Source organism: Cnephaeus nilssonii (genome assembly GCF_951640355.1).
Source record: "Cnephaeus nilssonii genome assembly, chromosome: 13".
NCBI lineage: Eukaryota > Metazoa > Chordata > Mammalia > Chiroptera > Vespertilionidae > Cnephaeus > Cnephaeus nilssonii.
Window position 1 is genome coordinate 8,057,858 of NC_137084.1, and position 14,099 is coordinate 8,071,956.

The 14,099-nt window shown below is 49.3% G+C and overlaps 1 protein-coding gene across 4 annotated transcripts in view; it reads left to right on the forward strand.

Annotated features, from left to right (window-relative positions):
• Positions 1–14,099, forward strand: part of PPFIA1 (PTPRF interacting protein alpha 1) — a 56,024-nt gene that overhangs the window by 15,492 nt on the left and 26,433 nt on the right. For 3 of the 4 annotated variants that reach the window (XM_079787066.1, XM_079787063.1, XM_079787064.1), the window contains exons 8-17: positions 434–580; positions 2,385–2,519; positions 3,414–3,488; positions 3,828–3,911; positions 6,170–6,301; positions 7,741–7,803; positions 8,554–8,633; positions 10,409–10,544; positions 11,634–11,857; positions 12,955–13,183. In XM_079787066.1, the coding sequence (XP_079643192.1) occupies positions 434–580; positions 2,385–2,519; positions 3,414–3,488; positions 3,828–3,911; positions 6,170–6,301; positions 7,741–7,803; positions 8,554–8,633; positions 10,409–10,544; positions 11,634–11,857; positions 12,955–13,183 (1,305 nt within the window). The remainder of the gene's footprint in view (positions 1–433; positions 581–2,384; positions 2,520–3,413; positions 3,489–3,827; positions 3,912–6,169; positions 6,302–7,740; positions 7,804–8,553; positions 8,634–10,408; positions 10,545–11,633; positions 11,858–12,954; positions 13,184–14,099) is intronic. The other variant, XM_079787065.1, reaches the window with a different exon arrangement.

The window sequence follows — 14,099 nt, forward strand, 5'->3', positions numbered from 1 at the left end:
TAATTGGATGTGATTTTATCCAACTTGTACCCAAGAAAATGATACTGGTGTCTGACTGTCTTATCCATTGAGGAACCACATCTTGTCCTGGTTGATGAACCCACTTGTACCGTGAGGAATTCGTGCAATATTGCAATATTTCGTTGTACATTTTTAAAAAAAATACTATGTAGAAAAGGATAAACTTGGTTAACTGAGTGACCAGACATAGTGTTAAGACAGGGAGTGCTGGCTAATGGTATAGGTGCATGTTTATGATATTTGAGATAGGCACATTTTCATTCACATTGCTGAAAATTGACATCTCTATCAATTTAATTTTGGAGACACTAATTTTATATCTGATTTGAGAATTAGGGTTTAGTCCAGTTTTTTCTCTTACGCATGTTGATGTGTTCCCTGTTACTTACCTTCCCCTCTGAATGCTGTGTAGGCCATGGCGCAGAAGGAAGACATGGAGGAGCGGATCAACACCCTGGAGGAGCGCTACCTCGCAGCCCAGCGCGAGGCCACCTCTGTGCACGACCTCAACGACAAGCTGGAAAACGAAATTGCCAACAAGGACTCTATGCATCGACAGGTAGTGTTCTTAAGGAACTTGGTCTCGCTTTACCAGTTAATTACTAAGGAATTAAAGCCCTTTTTCCTGTGACTTTCATGTTGGCGTCAAGTCCAAAGTAAAATTTTTATGATCTCAGACTAGTATGTTTGGAAAGTATGGGTTATTTTAATTTACAGTTTTAATTATGGAGGATTTGGTTTTACCATTTTATAGAGTTACACTCCTTGATTCTTCTGTTTTGTTTTGTTTTGTTTTGTTTTACTTGAACGATAATCTGTTGTCTGTCAACCTGTTTACCTAAGAAACAGTGGCAAAGACCTTCCCATTTCAAGGCAGTGGGCTGCTTGTGAGTAACTGGGGTCAGTATAGTAAATGGTCGGGTTAGCAAGGCAGCCTGCAGGGAGCGTGGTTCCACAGCCACCCTGCTCTTGTTCCTCTGGAGTCTCAGGTAGTCAGAGTTAACCCGAAAACTGCATCCGCTTCTGAAATAAAGTGAGTTTGTCTAGTGTATTATAAAGTGTATCCTTAGCATCCAAGTTAAAATAATAAATAAAATACTGGGAAGCTATTATAAATTAGAATGTAGAATGCTGTTTAAGAGCATGTAAGATGTTCACAATAATGAGTTTAAAAGACAGGTCACAACATTTCTGAGGGTTTGAAAGCATAATATATTGTGTGTAACAGGTTTAAAATTGTGAGTACTCAAAACAGAGTTTACTCTTGGTTATTATGTATTGATTATTGTATTATTAGATGCATTAAAACTGTAAACCTACTTTTGCCTACCCCTATATATGCAGGCAGAGAAAGGGAAGCAAGCTGAATATAAACAAATGCTAACGTCTCAGGAACCTGAACTTACAGATGAGTTCTGAGCTTTCTTTTTTTAAAAAAAATTCTTTTGTCTGCATTTTCTACATTGAAATTTTTGTAGAGTATGAGGATTTTTTTAAAAGAGTAATTATACATTTACAAAAATAACTTGAGCCCAGCTAGTGTGGCTCAGTGGTTGAGCATCAACCTATGAACCAGGAGGTCATAGTTTGATTCCGGTCAGGGTACATCCCAGGTTGCAGGCTCAATCCCCATTGTGGGGTGTACAGGAGGCAGCCGCTCAATGATTCTCTCTCATAGATGTTTCTCTCTCTCTCCTTCTCCTTTCCTCTCTGAAATCAATAAAAATATATTTAAAAACAAAAATAACTTGAGAGGCATTTCATAGGCATCCTCTTAGCGGGGCCTCCCTTTCCGAGGAGGTTGGTGCCATGCCGTGGTGGTCAGCTGTGAGAAGGGCCTGGTTCTCCTCAATCCCCACTGGAAAAGGACCAGCATGTTCCTTTAATGTGTAGAGACTTGTATTTTTTGAAAGATTTCTTTAACGATACTTAGGAAAAGCAAGTACTCTGGCCAGAGGTGTTTTGCAATTGAAGTCAAGCCCAAGAAAGTGGGTGTGAACTCCTCGCAGGAAGAGTTCTCCCATCAGAACTAACTTTGATGTCAGCATTCAGATTTGTCTTAATTTATTAAAGATGGAGTGGCTGCCCCAACTGCTATGGCTCAGGTGGTTGGGCATCGTCCTGTGCACCCAGAGGTTGCTGGTTCGATTCTGATTAGGGCACATGCCCGGGTTGCAGGCTCGATCATCAATAGGGGGCATGCAGGGGGCAGCTGATTGATGATTCTCTCATCATTGATGTTTCTATTTCTCCCTCTCCGTCTCTGAAATCAATAAAAATATATTTTTTAAAAACACACACACACACAAACCAGAATGGCTGGAAGACCTGTTCCCACTGGTTTCTCTGCTCTCTCTCCACAGACTGAGGATAAGAACCGCCAGTTGCAGGAGCGCTTGGAGCTGGCGGAGCAGAAGCTGCAGCAGACCCTGCGGAAGGCGGAGACACTCCCTGAGGTGGAGGCTGAGCTGGCCCAGCGGGTGGCCGCGCTCTCCAAGGTGCTTCCCGGCTTCCTTCCCTTAATGCACGGGGCTTTGATTGGGAGGGTGGTTTGTTCATGGACCTTGGTCATTGGTCTTACATTGGTAGCCCCAAATCCCTGAAATAGCCAGACTGGTTTTTAGTGCTATTTTGTTTGAGATTGGAACACTTCTTAAATGTCAGACATACCCCATTTGTTTGTTATCCTGACGTTGATTTCCCTCCAGTTTGTCAGACGTGTACTGTTTGTCCCAGTGTGGGTGCTCTAAGAGTCACTGCTTCTTGAGTTAAGTTAGCAGCTCAAGGCCCCGGATGGAAGCTTTGTGGACAGGAAGGGAAGGGCTTCTCAGGAGTAGGGGGAGGACCGCTCTCTTCTAAAGACAGTCAAAGTGAATCTGTAATAAGTTTTTAAGTAATTTATTCATTTGCTCAACAAATACTGGCTACGCATGTGCAAGACACAGTGCCTGTTCTCAGAGTCATCCTCACCCCGGGGGAAGCAGACAGATGACAAGACAATGTCAGAATGCTCTCCTGGTGCTCGGGCTGGGCGGGTCCACAGGAGGAGGACGGGCATAGCCACAGACACCCTGCCCTCCTGGGCCTACGAGAGCCTCCGGTCTGCGATCCAGCGGCCCAGGCGCCTGTGGGGAGCACCTGCTGATGGTTTGTCTCACTGGCTTGAGCTCAGGAGCTGGCAGTGAGGGGCAGGACAGACAGGATGCTGCGTGGCCAGCGTCAGGTCAGTCAGATGACACAAGCGCTCACAGACCCGTGAGCGAGTTCATGCTGACAGCTGTGACAGAAGCTCTTCCTTTCCACCATGATCTGCGTTTAAAGTCTCGGTTTCTCTCCTCCTCTGTCATCTCTCCTGTCCTTGTCATCTCTCCTGTCCCCGGTCGGCCCTGTAGTCTGACCTTTTGTCTCCTGGAAGCTCTGCTGCTAAGGAAGCTAAACTGTGCGAACTCACTTCCCAGCTTAGGAAGGTAGTCGTGCCGCGTCGGGTCGTGCTCGCTGCTCCGCTCCATGCGCACTCAGCACGCAAGCTCAGGACGGGGGACACGAAGAAGCCCAAGCCTGGGCATGGGGTGGGAGGCACAGTTTCCTCACAGAGCTCACTACACCCCAGCTGCACCCAGAGCCACACTCATGAGGGTCAGCTGCCTCCCACTGACACATGCCACCACCAGGACGTGTTGGTGGATGTGAGGAAGCGCTGCACGGAGCATGATATGCTTTCTGCTACTGCTTTAGTTAGTTTGCAGCATGCAGTCCCCTGAGTCGCGTCACTGTTAGTTGAACTTATACACTGTTCTTGCCGACAGGCTGAGGAGAGACACGGCAACATTGAGGAGCAGCTGTGCCAGATGGAGGCGCAGCTGGAGGAGAAGAACCAGGAGCTGCAGCGGGTACGTGGCCAAGCATACATCTTTCCCTGACTCTATCCCCTTCTCCACTCCTGCTGTGTGCGTTACGGCTGCATCTGCGCCTTGTCCGCTGGTAGGGGCACTTGCCACATAGGCAACATTATGTTCCATTGGGAGCAGGAAAGAAATTGGTGCCTGTGGGCAGTCCTGCAGGGGGCAGATGGATCCCCACGTCCAAGGAGGCTGCCTGCAGCCCTGAAGAGCCTGTCGGGAATTGCTCCAGGGACCAGTTGGACTGATTTATGGGCGCCCCTCAAACACTGAGGTTGCTGGCCTGCGGTCCCCTGAAATGACTAGGGCAGAGTCTGCTTGCTTAGGATATGGCACCTAAGTCCCAAATTCAGGTTATGTTCCTGACCTCTGTCCCGAAATAGCAAATTATTACTCTCAATGTAAAGGTATGTATAGGGATGGACATTCCTGCACATGAGGATTGTTGGCTGAGCCGTGATGGAAGGAGTCCGCGAGCAGGGTGGTGGGGCGTGTGCAGGGTGGATCCGAGAGCTTTTCACGAAGAGTCCGTCAGAGGTCAGCATGGCACATCCAGGGAAAAGCGAGTGGCTGCCCCAGTTCATGGCTGTTAGGTTTTGTTTTCACCAGAAACCTGTATTCTTGGCCATGGACTGCCAAGCATCAGACATGAGCTTCCACAAAGAGAAGATTCTGACTCTGATGCAGGGACCGTGCTCGGCAGTCCCCTACCTCCCAATATGTGCACACACACATACACATATACACACATGCTCTTTCACAGGTATACACAGATTCATGCAAACACACACAGGCTTGTGCACACGCACACACGCACAGGCTCATGCACACGTTCACCTCTTGGAGAATTAGATTTTTGTCTATTTAGGAGTGCACTTTATTATTTTTTAATTTTTATTGATTTCAAAGTGTGTGGGGGGGGGAGAGAGAGATGAGAGAGAATCATTGATTGGCTGCCTCCTGCATGCCCCACACTGGGGATTGAACCCACAACCTGGGCATGTGCCCTGACCAAGAATTGAACTGTGACCTCCTGGTTCATAGGTCAACTCTCAACCACTGAGCCACACTGCTTGGGCCACTCTATTATTTTCAGTACTGGCTTACAGAGTTCAAGGACAGGTGCTGAGATGGGGATTCTGTTTATAACTAAGGCAATTCAAAGGAAACTTAAGTTTTGCTCTCAAAATATTCGGATGATAACACCTTATGGTATGGGGTCTCCTGCAGGTGGTGGCTGCAGTGTGTTAGGCATGGTTTTCTCTTACAAGGCCATAGAGAAAAGGGAGGCACTGGCCCCCACATCTTACAGATGAGGAAACTGAAGCACAGTCCCGCAGCGTGTTCTTGTGGGTTTGCCACTCCTACCCGGGCAGCGTGGCTTGAGCACCCCTCAGCCCCTGGCCACGCTGCCCTCCCCCTGGGGAAGCCCCTGGCCACACTCCAGTGGCCCTGCACTTAGGATATGGGGCAAAAACAAGCTTTTTAAACCAGGAAATGGGTGATGGTTTTTATTTATAGACATCACTTTGCTGATACATTTTTAAATTACTTGAGGTATTTGTAATTTTTTAATATAAATCTGTATTATAAGATGTTCAAGAGATGTAGGAATATAAAGAAAAAAAAGTGCAAGTCTCTCTATTACCACTGACTTTTTTCCAAAATGAACTTTTTTACCTTTTGCTTTGTGGATTAAATTCTTTTCGCCCCTGAATCCAGACCCAGGCTTCTATTGACACGCGGGGAAGGGCCTCCACCAGTGTGTACATAATCTGATCCCCATAAACACCCTTGTTCCTGCATGTCAGTCTGCCTCCTGAGTCAGTCTGGCAGTTGATTGGAGGGGTTCCTGAGACCCACAAGTGCTTCGTTCAGCAGAAGCAGTAGGACCTTCTCATTGATGATCTCTCACAGACTCGCCCTGCGGCTCTGCACCTGCGAGTAGGTCCTAGTGCTCCTGTCGTCACTACAGGCGACTGGGAGGGACAGCCTAAGGGCTGACGGCACCGATCACCACACGTCGGCCCTTGGCACTTGTAAAATAGTGATCCTGCCTTTGCTGGAAGTTGCTAAGTTTTTGTTTTGTTTTGTTTTGTTTTAATATATTTTTAATGATTTCAGAGGCCCGCAACCTGGGCATGTGCCCCGACCGGAATGGAACCCAGGACCCCTCAGTCCACAGGCCGACGTCCCATCCACTGAGCCAAATCAGCCAGGGCGCTAAGTTTTTGTTTCTCCTGTTTTAGGCACGGCAGAGAGAAAAGATGAATGAAGAACATAATAAACGTTTATCAGAAACTGTTGACAGGCTCCTTTCAGAATCGAATGAGAGACTTCAGCTCCACCTTAAGGAGAGGATGGCTGCTTTGGAAGAGAAGGTTGGTTGCCCCGAGGGCATTCCTGCCCCACAATGCATAACGGTCAATGCCAGTGCAGAAAGCAGACAGTATCTTCCAGCGGAAGAGGCCCTCACTGGCCATGGCCTTGGGCAGTTTGCGTACGTGGAAAATTGTTTGTCTTTCTTATTCTCTAGAGCAGGAGTCAATAAACCGTTTTTTTTCAAGGAGCAGACAGTAAGTATTTTACGCTTTTGCTAATAATTACAAACAGAGTAAAATAATTGCATGCTAATCAATGAACATGCAAGCAGCCAAAGAGGCAGTATGTAAATCAGTTGGTGTGGCTGTGTTCTAATAAAAATTGATTGACAGGAAGAGGCTGTGGGCTGGATTTCACCAACAGGCCCCAGTTTACCAACCCCTCCACTAGGATCTTTTGGGGGGCTTGACCCTCACCCCTTTGTTGCTCTTGCATTGGAAGTTGATTTCTGTCTCAGAGTCCCATTCTACCACCTGCCTTCTCTCTTTCCATTTGGTTTGGAAAGTGTCTGAGCCTGGGCTCTTGCTGCTGTCGCCATGGAATTCTTAGCTGTGACTGAGAGGAGGCGCATCCTAGGGTCTGTCAGAGCACCGGGGGGAGCCAGTGGGGTCCAGGTCAATGAAATTGTTCTGATGGCATCAGTGTACCTAGAGATGAGCCCCAGAATCTTTGTTGGGATTGGCACTTGGTCGTGCTCAAGTGAGAGAGACCAGTGATCTCTACTGATGGTGCGGCACATTCATTTTACACAAAACCCATTATGAAATGCATTGTCCAAGCTGCATAGGGTGGTTGGTTATATACATCCTTGATCAGTGGGCCAGCCCAAAGGCAGGAATGTTTTTAATTTGTATTGATTTCAGAGAAGAAGGGAAGGGAGAGGGAGAGGGAGAGGGAGAGGGAGAGGGAGGGAGGGGGAGAGAGAGAGAGAGAGAGAGAGAGAGAGAAACATCAGTGATGAGAGAGAATCATTGATTGGCTGCCTCCTACACGCCCCACATTGATGATCGAGACCACAACCCGGGCATATGCCCTGACTGAGAATCGAACCATGACCTCTTGGTTCATAGGTCAATGCTCAACCACTAAGCTACACTGGCTGGACAGGCAGGAATGTTTTTATCTGGGAGCTGAACCCTGCATTTGAACCCATGTCAGCTTTCCCTAATGGCCTAAAGGCCACTGCAGACCAGTGTAACAATTAAAATGAATGTGCCACTCCAACATTTGGAAAGCAGTCAGAAAAGTAAGTTCACCTTACCAGGGACTGTTCGCAGTTCCTCTGTCCTCACTCTGGGAGTGTGGTGCTGCTCAGCAGTACATTCACATACCTCATGCCTTTGCTGAGGTACTTCATTATTTTAAACAGAAACATAGCCTTCCGATACCACATGGAGCATTGTCCCGAATCAACACTAAAGCACTGTATCTTTTTCAGAATTCTCTAGTACGTGAAGTTGAAGATGCAAAAAAGCAATTAGAAGAAACTCAACATGATAAGGTACTTAAGTCTGTAACTCTTTTAGACCTCCATTGAGAGCAGAATGGAGCTGCATCCATTGCTGCTGTGACCACTGCGGCAGGGGGGTGCTGAGGGCGGCTTCTCTGTGCGAGCCCACTGCTCTCGTGGCTGTGAGTCTGGTGGTGCACGTGGCCCAGAACTGCTCCCTTCTGGCTTCATGGGAAAGCTACGACAGAACCACTTCCGTGTAGCACAGGCCCGGCCAGTAGGAAGGCACTGAGCCACACATAATCCTAGCAGCCCATTTAAACAGTACGAGGACAGTGAAATTAATTTTGTTTAACCCAGGAGAATCGAAATGTTACTTTGTCATGTAATTAATATAAAAATTGATGAGCTACTTCCCATGCTTTTTATCATATGAAGCTTGAAATCCAGTGTGTTTTACAGTCACCTTCGAGTGCTCCATGGCCACTTGTGGCCACTATAGGAGCTACTTGGGATAGCACTGAGACACAGCTTAGGGGTGCCTGGAACAGCTTCTTGTCAGCTTGACTTAATGTTTTGCAGTGTATAGAAAGGAGGCTGAGCATACAAATGGTAGGTGAGTGCAGGTGTGCAATTATTTGTTGGGGGTTCTAAAGTTATGGGGGGTCTGTTTACATTAGGACTTTTGGAGAAAATGTTCTCGGAATTAAAGTGCTTGGTACTCGTCACTGTTCAGCTAACCTATTGTGGGAAGAATTTGCACCCTGAGATCTTCAGTAGGTGTCACTTGCTGTTTTTCAGAATCAGCTGGTACTGAACATCGAAGCTTTGAGGGCTGAACTGAGCCAGATGCGGCTCAGAGGTGCTTCCCTTCATCACAGGTATGAACCCCAATTACAAGTCCGCCTCCGCCCCTGTCGTGTGCACAGGGCGCATGCCTGGCTGGGTGGGCAGCATCACTGGCTGCAGCTTGTCTGGGCCCCAGAGGTCAGGCCAGGCTCAGCGCCTGGAGGAGGTTTGGAAGGCAGGCTGATCAGTTCATGTCTGGGTGTGTTCGCTGGAAGGCCCAGCAGAACAAGGCTCTGATGGTGTAGGGATAGGCAGGCAAAGCCCAGGGCCTCAGCTGAGCACCGGACCCCGGGAGTGACAGTCATGGGCACAGGGATGGAGAGGCTGTGTGGGGGGATAGTGGCAGGAGAGGCTTCGAGGAGGCAGACCTGCAGATTTCACAGAGGAGCCAGAGGTAAGAAAAGACACTGCGCAGAGCGCCTGGGACAGGCGTTGGCTGGGAGGGTAAAGAGAAGCAGGCATGAGCTCAGCTTCTGGGCGTGACTTTGCAGTGGGGTCAGTCATCTTGTTTTGTGACCTTCTGGAGCGAGAGGAGATAGCCCAGGGGCGGAGTGGGAAAGGCGCTGAAGGACGGGCTTCCGTAAATAGACTGGGCATGTGGACAAGAGCCTCGCTCCTGAGGGGACTAGCTGCAGGGTGGTGGCAGTGGGGAGGCGAAGCAGCCTGGAGAGCGGTGTCAGGAGTAGGCACCTGTGGACTCTGGAGAGACCGAGAATCATCCAGAATGACGTGTAGGACTGCGTGTGGCTTTCTGCTGGTGTGAAACTAGGCCCAGCCCCACCGCAGCTGGAACCCTGCTGAGGAGGAAGGAGCAGTTTATGAGGAACGAGGGAAAGAGGAAATTCCCGACGTGGACATCTTCTAGACAAGCAATAAGTCTGAGCAGCATTTCAAAGACATTTCTCAAAAGAATGTAGAGGTGTGGGAACCAAAAGGGGATGAGTTGGCATGTCCCACTGGCCCTGCAGGTCGTGTGTCCAGGCACAAGGGGACCCCGTTAACTTACTTTGACCTGGTGGGTGGGTTTTCTCTCCCCAGACCTTAAGGACTTTTGGAAATGAAGGCAGCGCCCTTGTTTCCCAGATGACGGTGGCAGGACAGGGTGGTGCCCTGCCCAGTGAAGGCGGGACCTCTGGGCAGTGTGCGCCTTCCCCCAGCGATCAGGTTCTCGGCAGGCCTCCTGGGGGACAGCTAGTGGCTCCTTCGGCATCTCCGTCCGGGTGTCTAGGCCTGGCCACTGTTCGGGAGATTTCTCCAGCCAACAGTGTTGAGTGTCTGCTAATCTGATGGCACACTGGTCTGTGCTTTGGATTCGGAAACATGAAAGCAAGCTGCCAAGTCCAGTTCCTGTCAGTGCCAGCTGGGTTCAGGGGCTCCTGCAGCAGGTCCTCCAGGGTGCACTTGAGGCAGCCTCACAGGTGGGGGTCAGGGGGCCGGGCAGCCTCACGCGGTGGTTGTTGGCAGATGGGAAAGTAAGCAGTTGGAGGCCAGGAGTGACATGCGGGTGTGCCTCCTGGTCAGTCGGGGAGAAAGCGGAGCTGACCCAGGCTGCACAGCCTGACCAAGGGACAGTTCTGAGGGTCACATTTGCGGTGTCGCATTGGTTTCCCTGGGCATCGAGGTTTCCCTCCCTGGAGGGGCTGAAAGAGGAAAGGTTGGCGGGGAGTGGGCATTGGAGCAAGCGGAGGCCCCTCCGTGCCCCCGTGGAGACCTTGCCGTAAATTTATTTCCCAGATTGACAGGTCTGGCCTGACCAACAAAGTTAGTTCACTTTCTTGAAATAATGCTTTTTTTCCCCATGTTTCAGCCGACCCCACTTGGGCAGCGTCCCAGACTTCAGGTTCCCCGTGGCAGACGGTCCCACGGACTCCTACGGCAGCAGTGCGGTGTTGCGGCGCCCCCAGAAAGGCCGCGTGGCAGCGCTGCGGGACGAGCCTTCCAAGGCAAGGGCTCCATCTTCTCCCTGGGTCACCTGCCTGCACAAGTCACCTGTTTACCTCATGGTTTTGAGACTGTTTTGGAATTACAGTGTCAATAGGTCACGTTCTCTCTTTCCCTCCCCCCACGTCCCTTTTTCTAGCTAAAAGTTTACTTTTAAGGTGTGCTACTTTTTTAGAGAATGGAAATTCTAATAAAATATGACCTCTTACTCTAACACAATGCCAATTAGTAATCTAGAAGTAGTAGTGAAGAATAAGTGAGTGCATGTACAGTCTACCCTTGAACAACACAGGTTTGAAATGTGCAGGTAGCTTATCTGTGGAATTTTCCAACATGTAAACAGACCACTTACACTTAGGACTAGGTATCTATGAATAGCTACAGTACTGTGAGTGTGTTTTCCTTAATGTTCTTTCCTCTAGCTTACTTTATTATAAGAGTACAGTGTATAACAACACAAAGTATGTGTTAATTGACTATGTGATTGATAAGGCTTCCAATCAACAGTGGGCTGTCAGTAGTTAAGTTTTGGGGGAGTCAAAAGTTATACGTGGATTTTTTGATGTGCAGGGGGTTGGCACCCCTAACCCTGTATTGTTCAGAGGTCGACAGTATTTATCTTTTATTTATTTTTAAGAAAAAATATATATGTATATATGCATATTTTTATTTATTTTAGAGAGGAAGGGAGAAGGAGAGAGACAGAAACATCAATGATGAGAATCATTGATTGGCTGCCTCCTTCACACCCTGCACTGGGGACTGAGCCCACAACCCGGGCATGTGCCCTGACCGGGAATCAAACCCTGACCTCCTGGTTCATAGGTTGATGCCACGCCAGCCAGGCTAAGCATTTTATTTTAACTTAAATGAGCATTCACTAGCTAATTAAATTAACATTCACTGGCTAATCTTTTTTTCGCCCCCTACTGGCTAATCTTGATGGACGCCAGCAACTTGTAGCGTGTCCCATTTTTCAAGAATCTTTCGGGCTTGATTTAAAAATTTTTGAAAACTTTTGACTTCTTTAAAGTTGCTCTGACTGTGGTTATACTCTTGCGTCTTTGCTGAGATGGGGTTTCTGTTCACAGGTACAGACTCTAAATGAGCAGGATTGGGAGCGTGCCCAGCAAGCCAGCGTCCTGGCCAATGTGGCACAGGCGTTTGAGAGCGATGTTGATCTGTCAGACGGCGAGGACGAAGGGGACACTCTCTTCAGCTCGTCAGCGCTGCTGTCGCCTAGCGGGCAGGCCGATGCTCAGACGCTGGCCATGATGCTGCAGGAGCAGCTGGACGCCATCAACAAGGAGATCAGGTACATGGGGTTATGCCCGCACACAGTGTCCCCAGGGAACTGTACCCCACTTAGAGTAGGCTGGAGCAGGTGCGGCGAGCATTGTCTACTAGTAAATGGTCTAGAACAGTGATGGGCAACCTTTTGAGCTTGGTGTGTCAAACTTCGCCAAAAAACTGAGCATAACTCGGGTAGTGTGTCACTTTGAGGAAAAAACATTATTTCGCAATATTTATAGTTTAAATAACATAAATGTATAATTGTTATATATAATTGTATTTAATAAACCAAAAACTAAATATTTAGTGCTGACACGCGTGTCATAGGTTCGCCATCACTGGTCTAGAATAACAATACTTCAATTCTGTGAAGGGTTTTTAAGTTTTGAGATTGCCCTTTGTTATGGAATTCAGTCAGCCAGGGCCTTCTCTCTACAACTGTGGTGTCGGCACATTTGTGTAAGGTGCCGTGGCAGGTGAGAGGTGTTCAGTTCCATCCCCAAAGCTGAGGACCCAGCTAGAGGGCCCTGGGGCTTTGCCCACCTGGGAGGCTGTCAGGTGGGTCTATCTGACACGTGTGCGACCTCCAGCCCTGCAGAGCGCTGGTGTGTGTGTATCACAGCCACTCGGAACAGGAAAGCTGGGGTATGGAGGTTGGCAAATCCCCTTGGTGTTTGCCCTTGGCCGTATTAAATTAACACAGCACAGACACTGGTGCATTGTGGGACAGTGCTGGTCACAGGGGGTGTGTGCATTCTTTTAGTCTCATCAGAGAAACCTCCCAGCCGTTCTAGTAGCAAATATACAAAAGAGTGGGCCATCTGAGGGGCAGAATTCAAAGAATTGCCTGGGCTTAGGAGGCCTTAGGTTTAGGGCGCAGCCGTGACCAGGGTGCCCTGAGGCCCACCCTGTGTCAGACCTGATGCAGCCACACACCTGGTTGGTCCCGAGGCCACGTGAAGAGCGCCCTGTGCTGAGCCTGCCATAGATTCAGGTGGCGCAGCCACCAGGTCTTGTTCTTGTGCAGCTAACATGGCAGAAACGTCCTTCACCTGCGCCCGGTTTTTATGCAGTGGCATGGGTGCTGCTGCTGACGGCAGATGGCCTGTCTGTGTCCAGGTTGATTCAGGAGGAAAAGGAGAGCACGGAGCAGCGGGCCGAGGAGATCGAAAGCCGCGTTGGCAGTGGGAGCCTGGACAACCTCGGTCGTTTCAGATCCATGAGCTCCATTCCCTATCCTGCGTCCTCACTCGCGGGCTCCTCCCCTCCAAACAGCGGTCGGTCCACCCCTCGACGCATCCCGCACAGCCCCGCTCGGGAAGTGGACAGACTAGGCATCATGACCCTGGTAAGTGTTTGCCTGTTTCCTGCTGCACTCCTCATCCAGTGAGTTCCGTCTCGGACACTGCACATGTGCTTGTTGTTTGACCCAGAAGAAAATCGGGTATTTTGCTTCGCATATGTTATGCTTGGAAGTCCAAGATTTTGAAAACCAGCTGGTATGTCATCAGTCATTCAACCGCAGCACGATGACAACTGAATTTTACTTCTCAGAGGACCAGTTTAGCATGTCATCATGAACTCGGAAGTTTTTATTGGGTAACTTGGGGCAAGGCAGCTTCAAGGGGGAGTGTTTCCGTTTTTTAGGAATGGACAGTTTAACCGAGTAAGTATAGGCAGCCTCGTAGCTCATAGAGAAGTATGCCCAGGCCGAGGCCGTCTTCCTTCACATTAGGGTTGCCTAACGGGAGGGTACAGGGCCTGCCGTCAGAAAACAGCAACCAAGCAAGGCAGACCGGTCCTCTTCGTCATGCGCCCGGGGGCCTGCCCAGCACCAGTGCTGCCTGGGAGACCAGCATCCATCCATGAAGAGCCGAGTGGCTTCCTAGGAAGCATCTGGAAATGCAGTGACCTTATGGCTCCTGGTGACAAAGCGATACCCTTGTTCACGCATCTGGTTTAGGTTTGCATGAGCACTGCCTCATATTGAACACTGACTGACCACGTGCTGTGCAGCCGCACCATCGACCTTTCCTGTCCCCCCCACGCTCACCCTCAGCCACACTGCCCTGCTGCACCTGCAGCCGCACCGCCCAGCCTTACTGTCCACCCACAGTCACCCTCAGCCACACTGTCCGCCAGCAGAGAGCCACATCAGCTCTGCATCATTCCGGTGCCATGTGACATACTCTCTATAACTTGCATCATTAGCTAATTAGCTAGTATTTTAAACTCTCTGACAGTTTCACTTATGGTTTCATGTT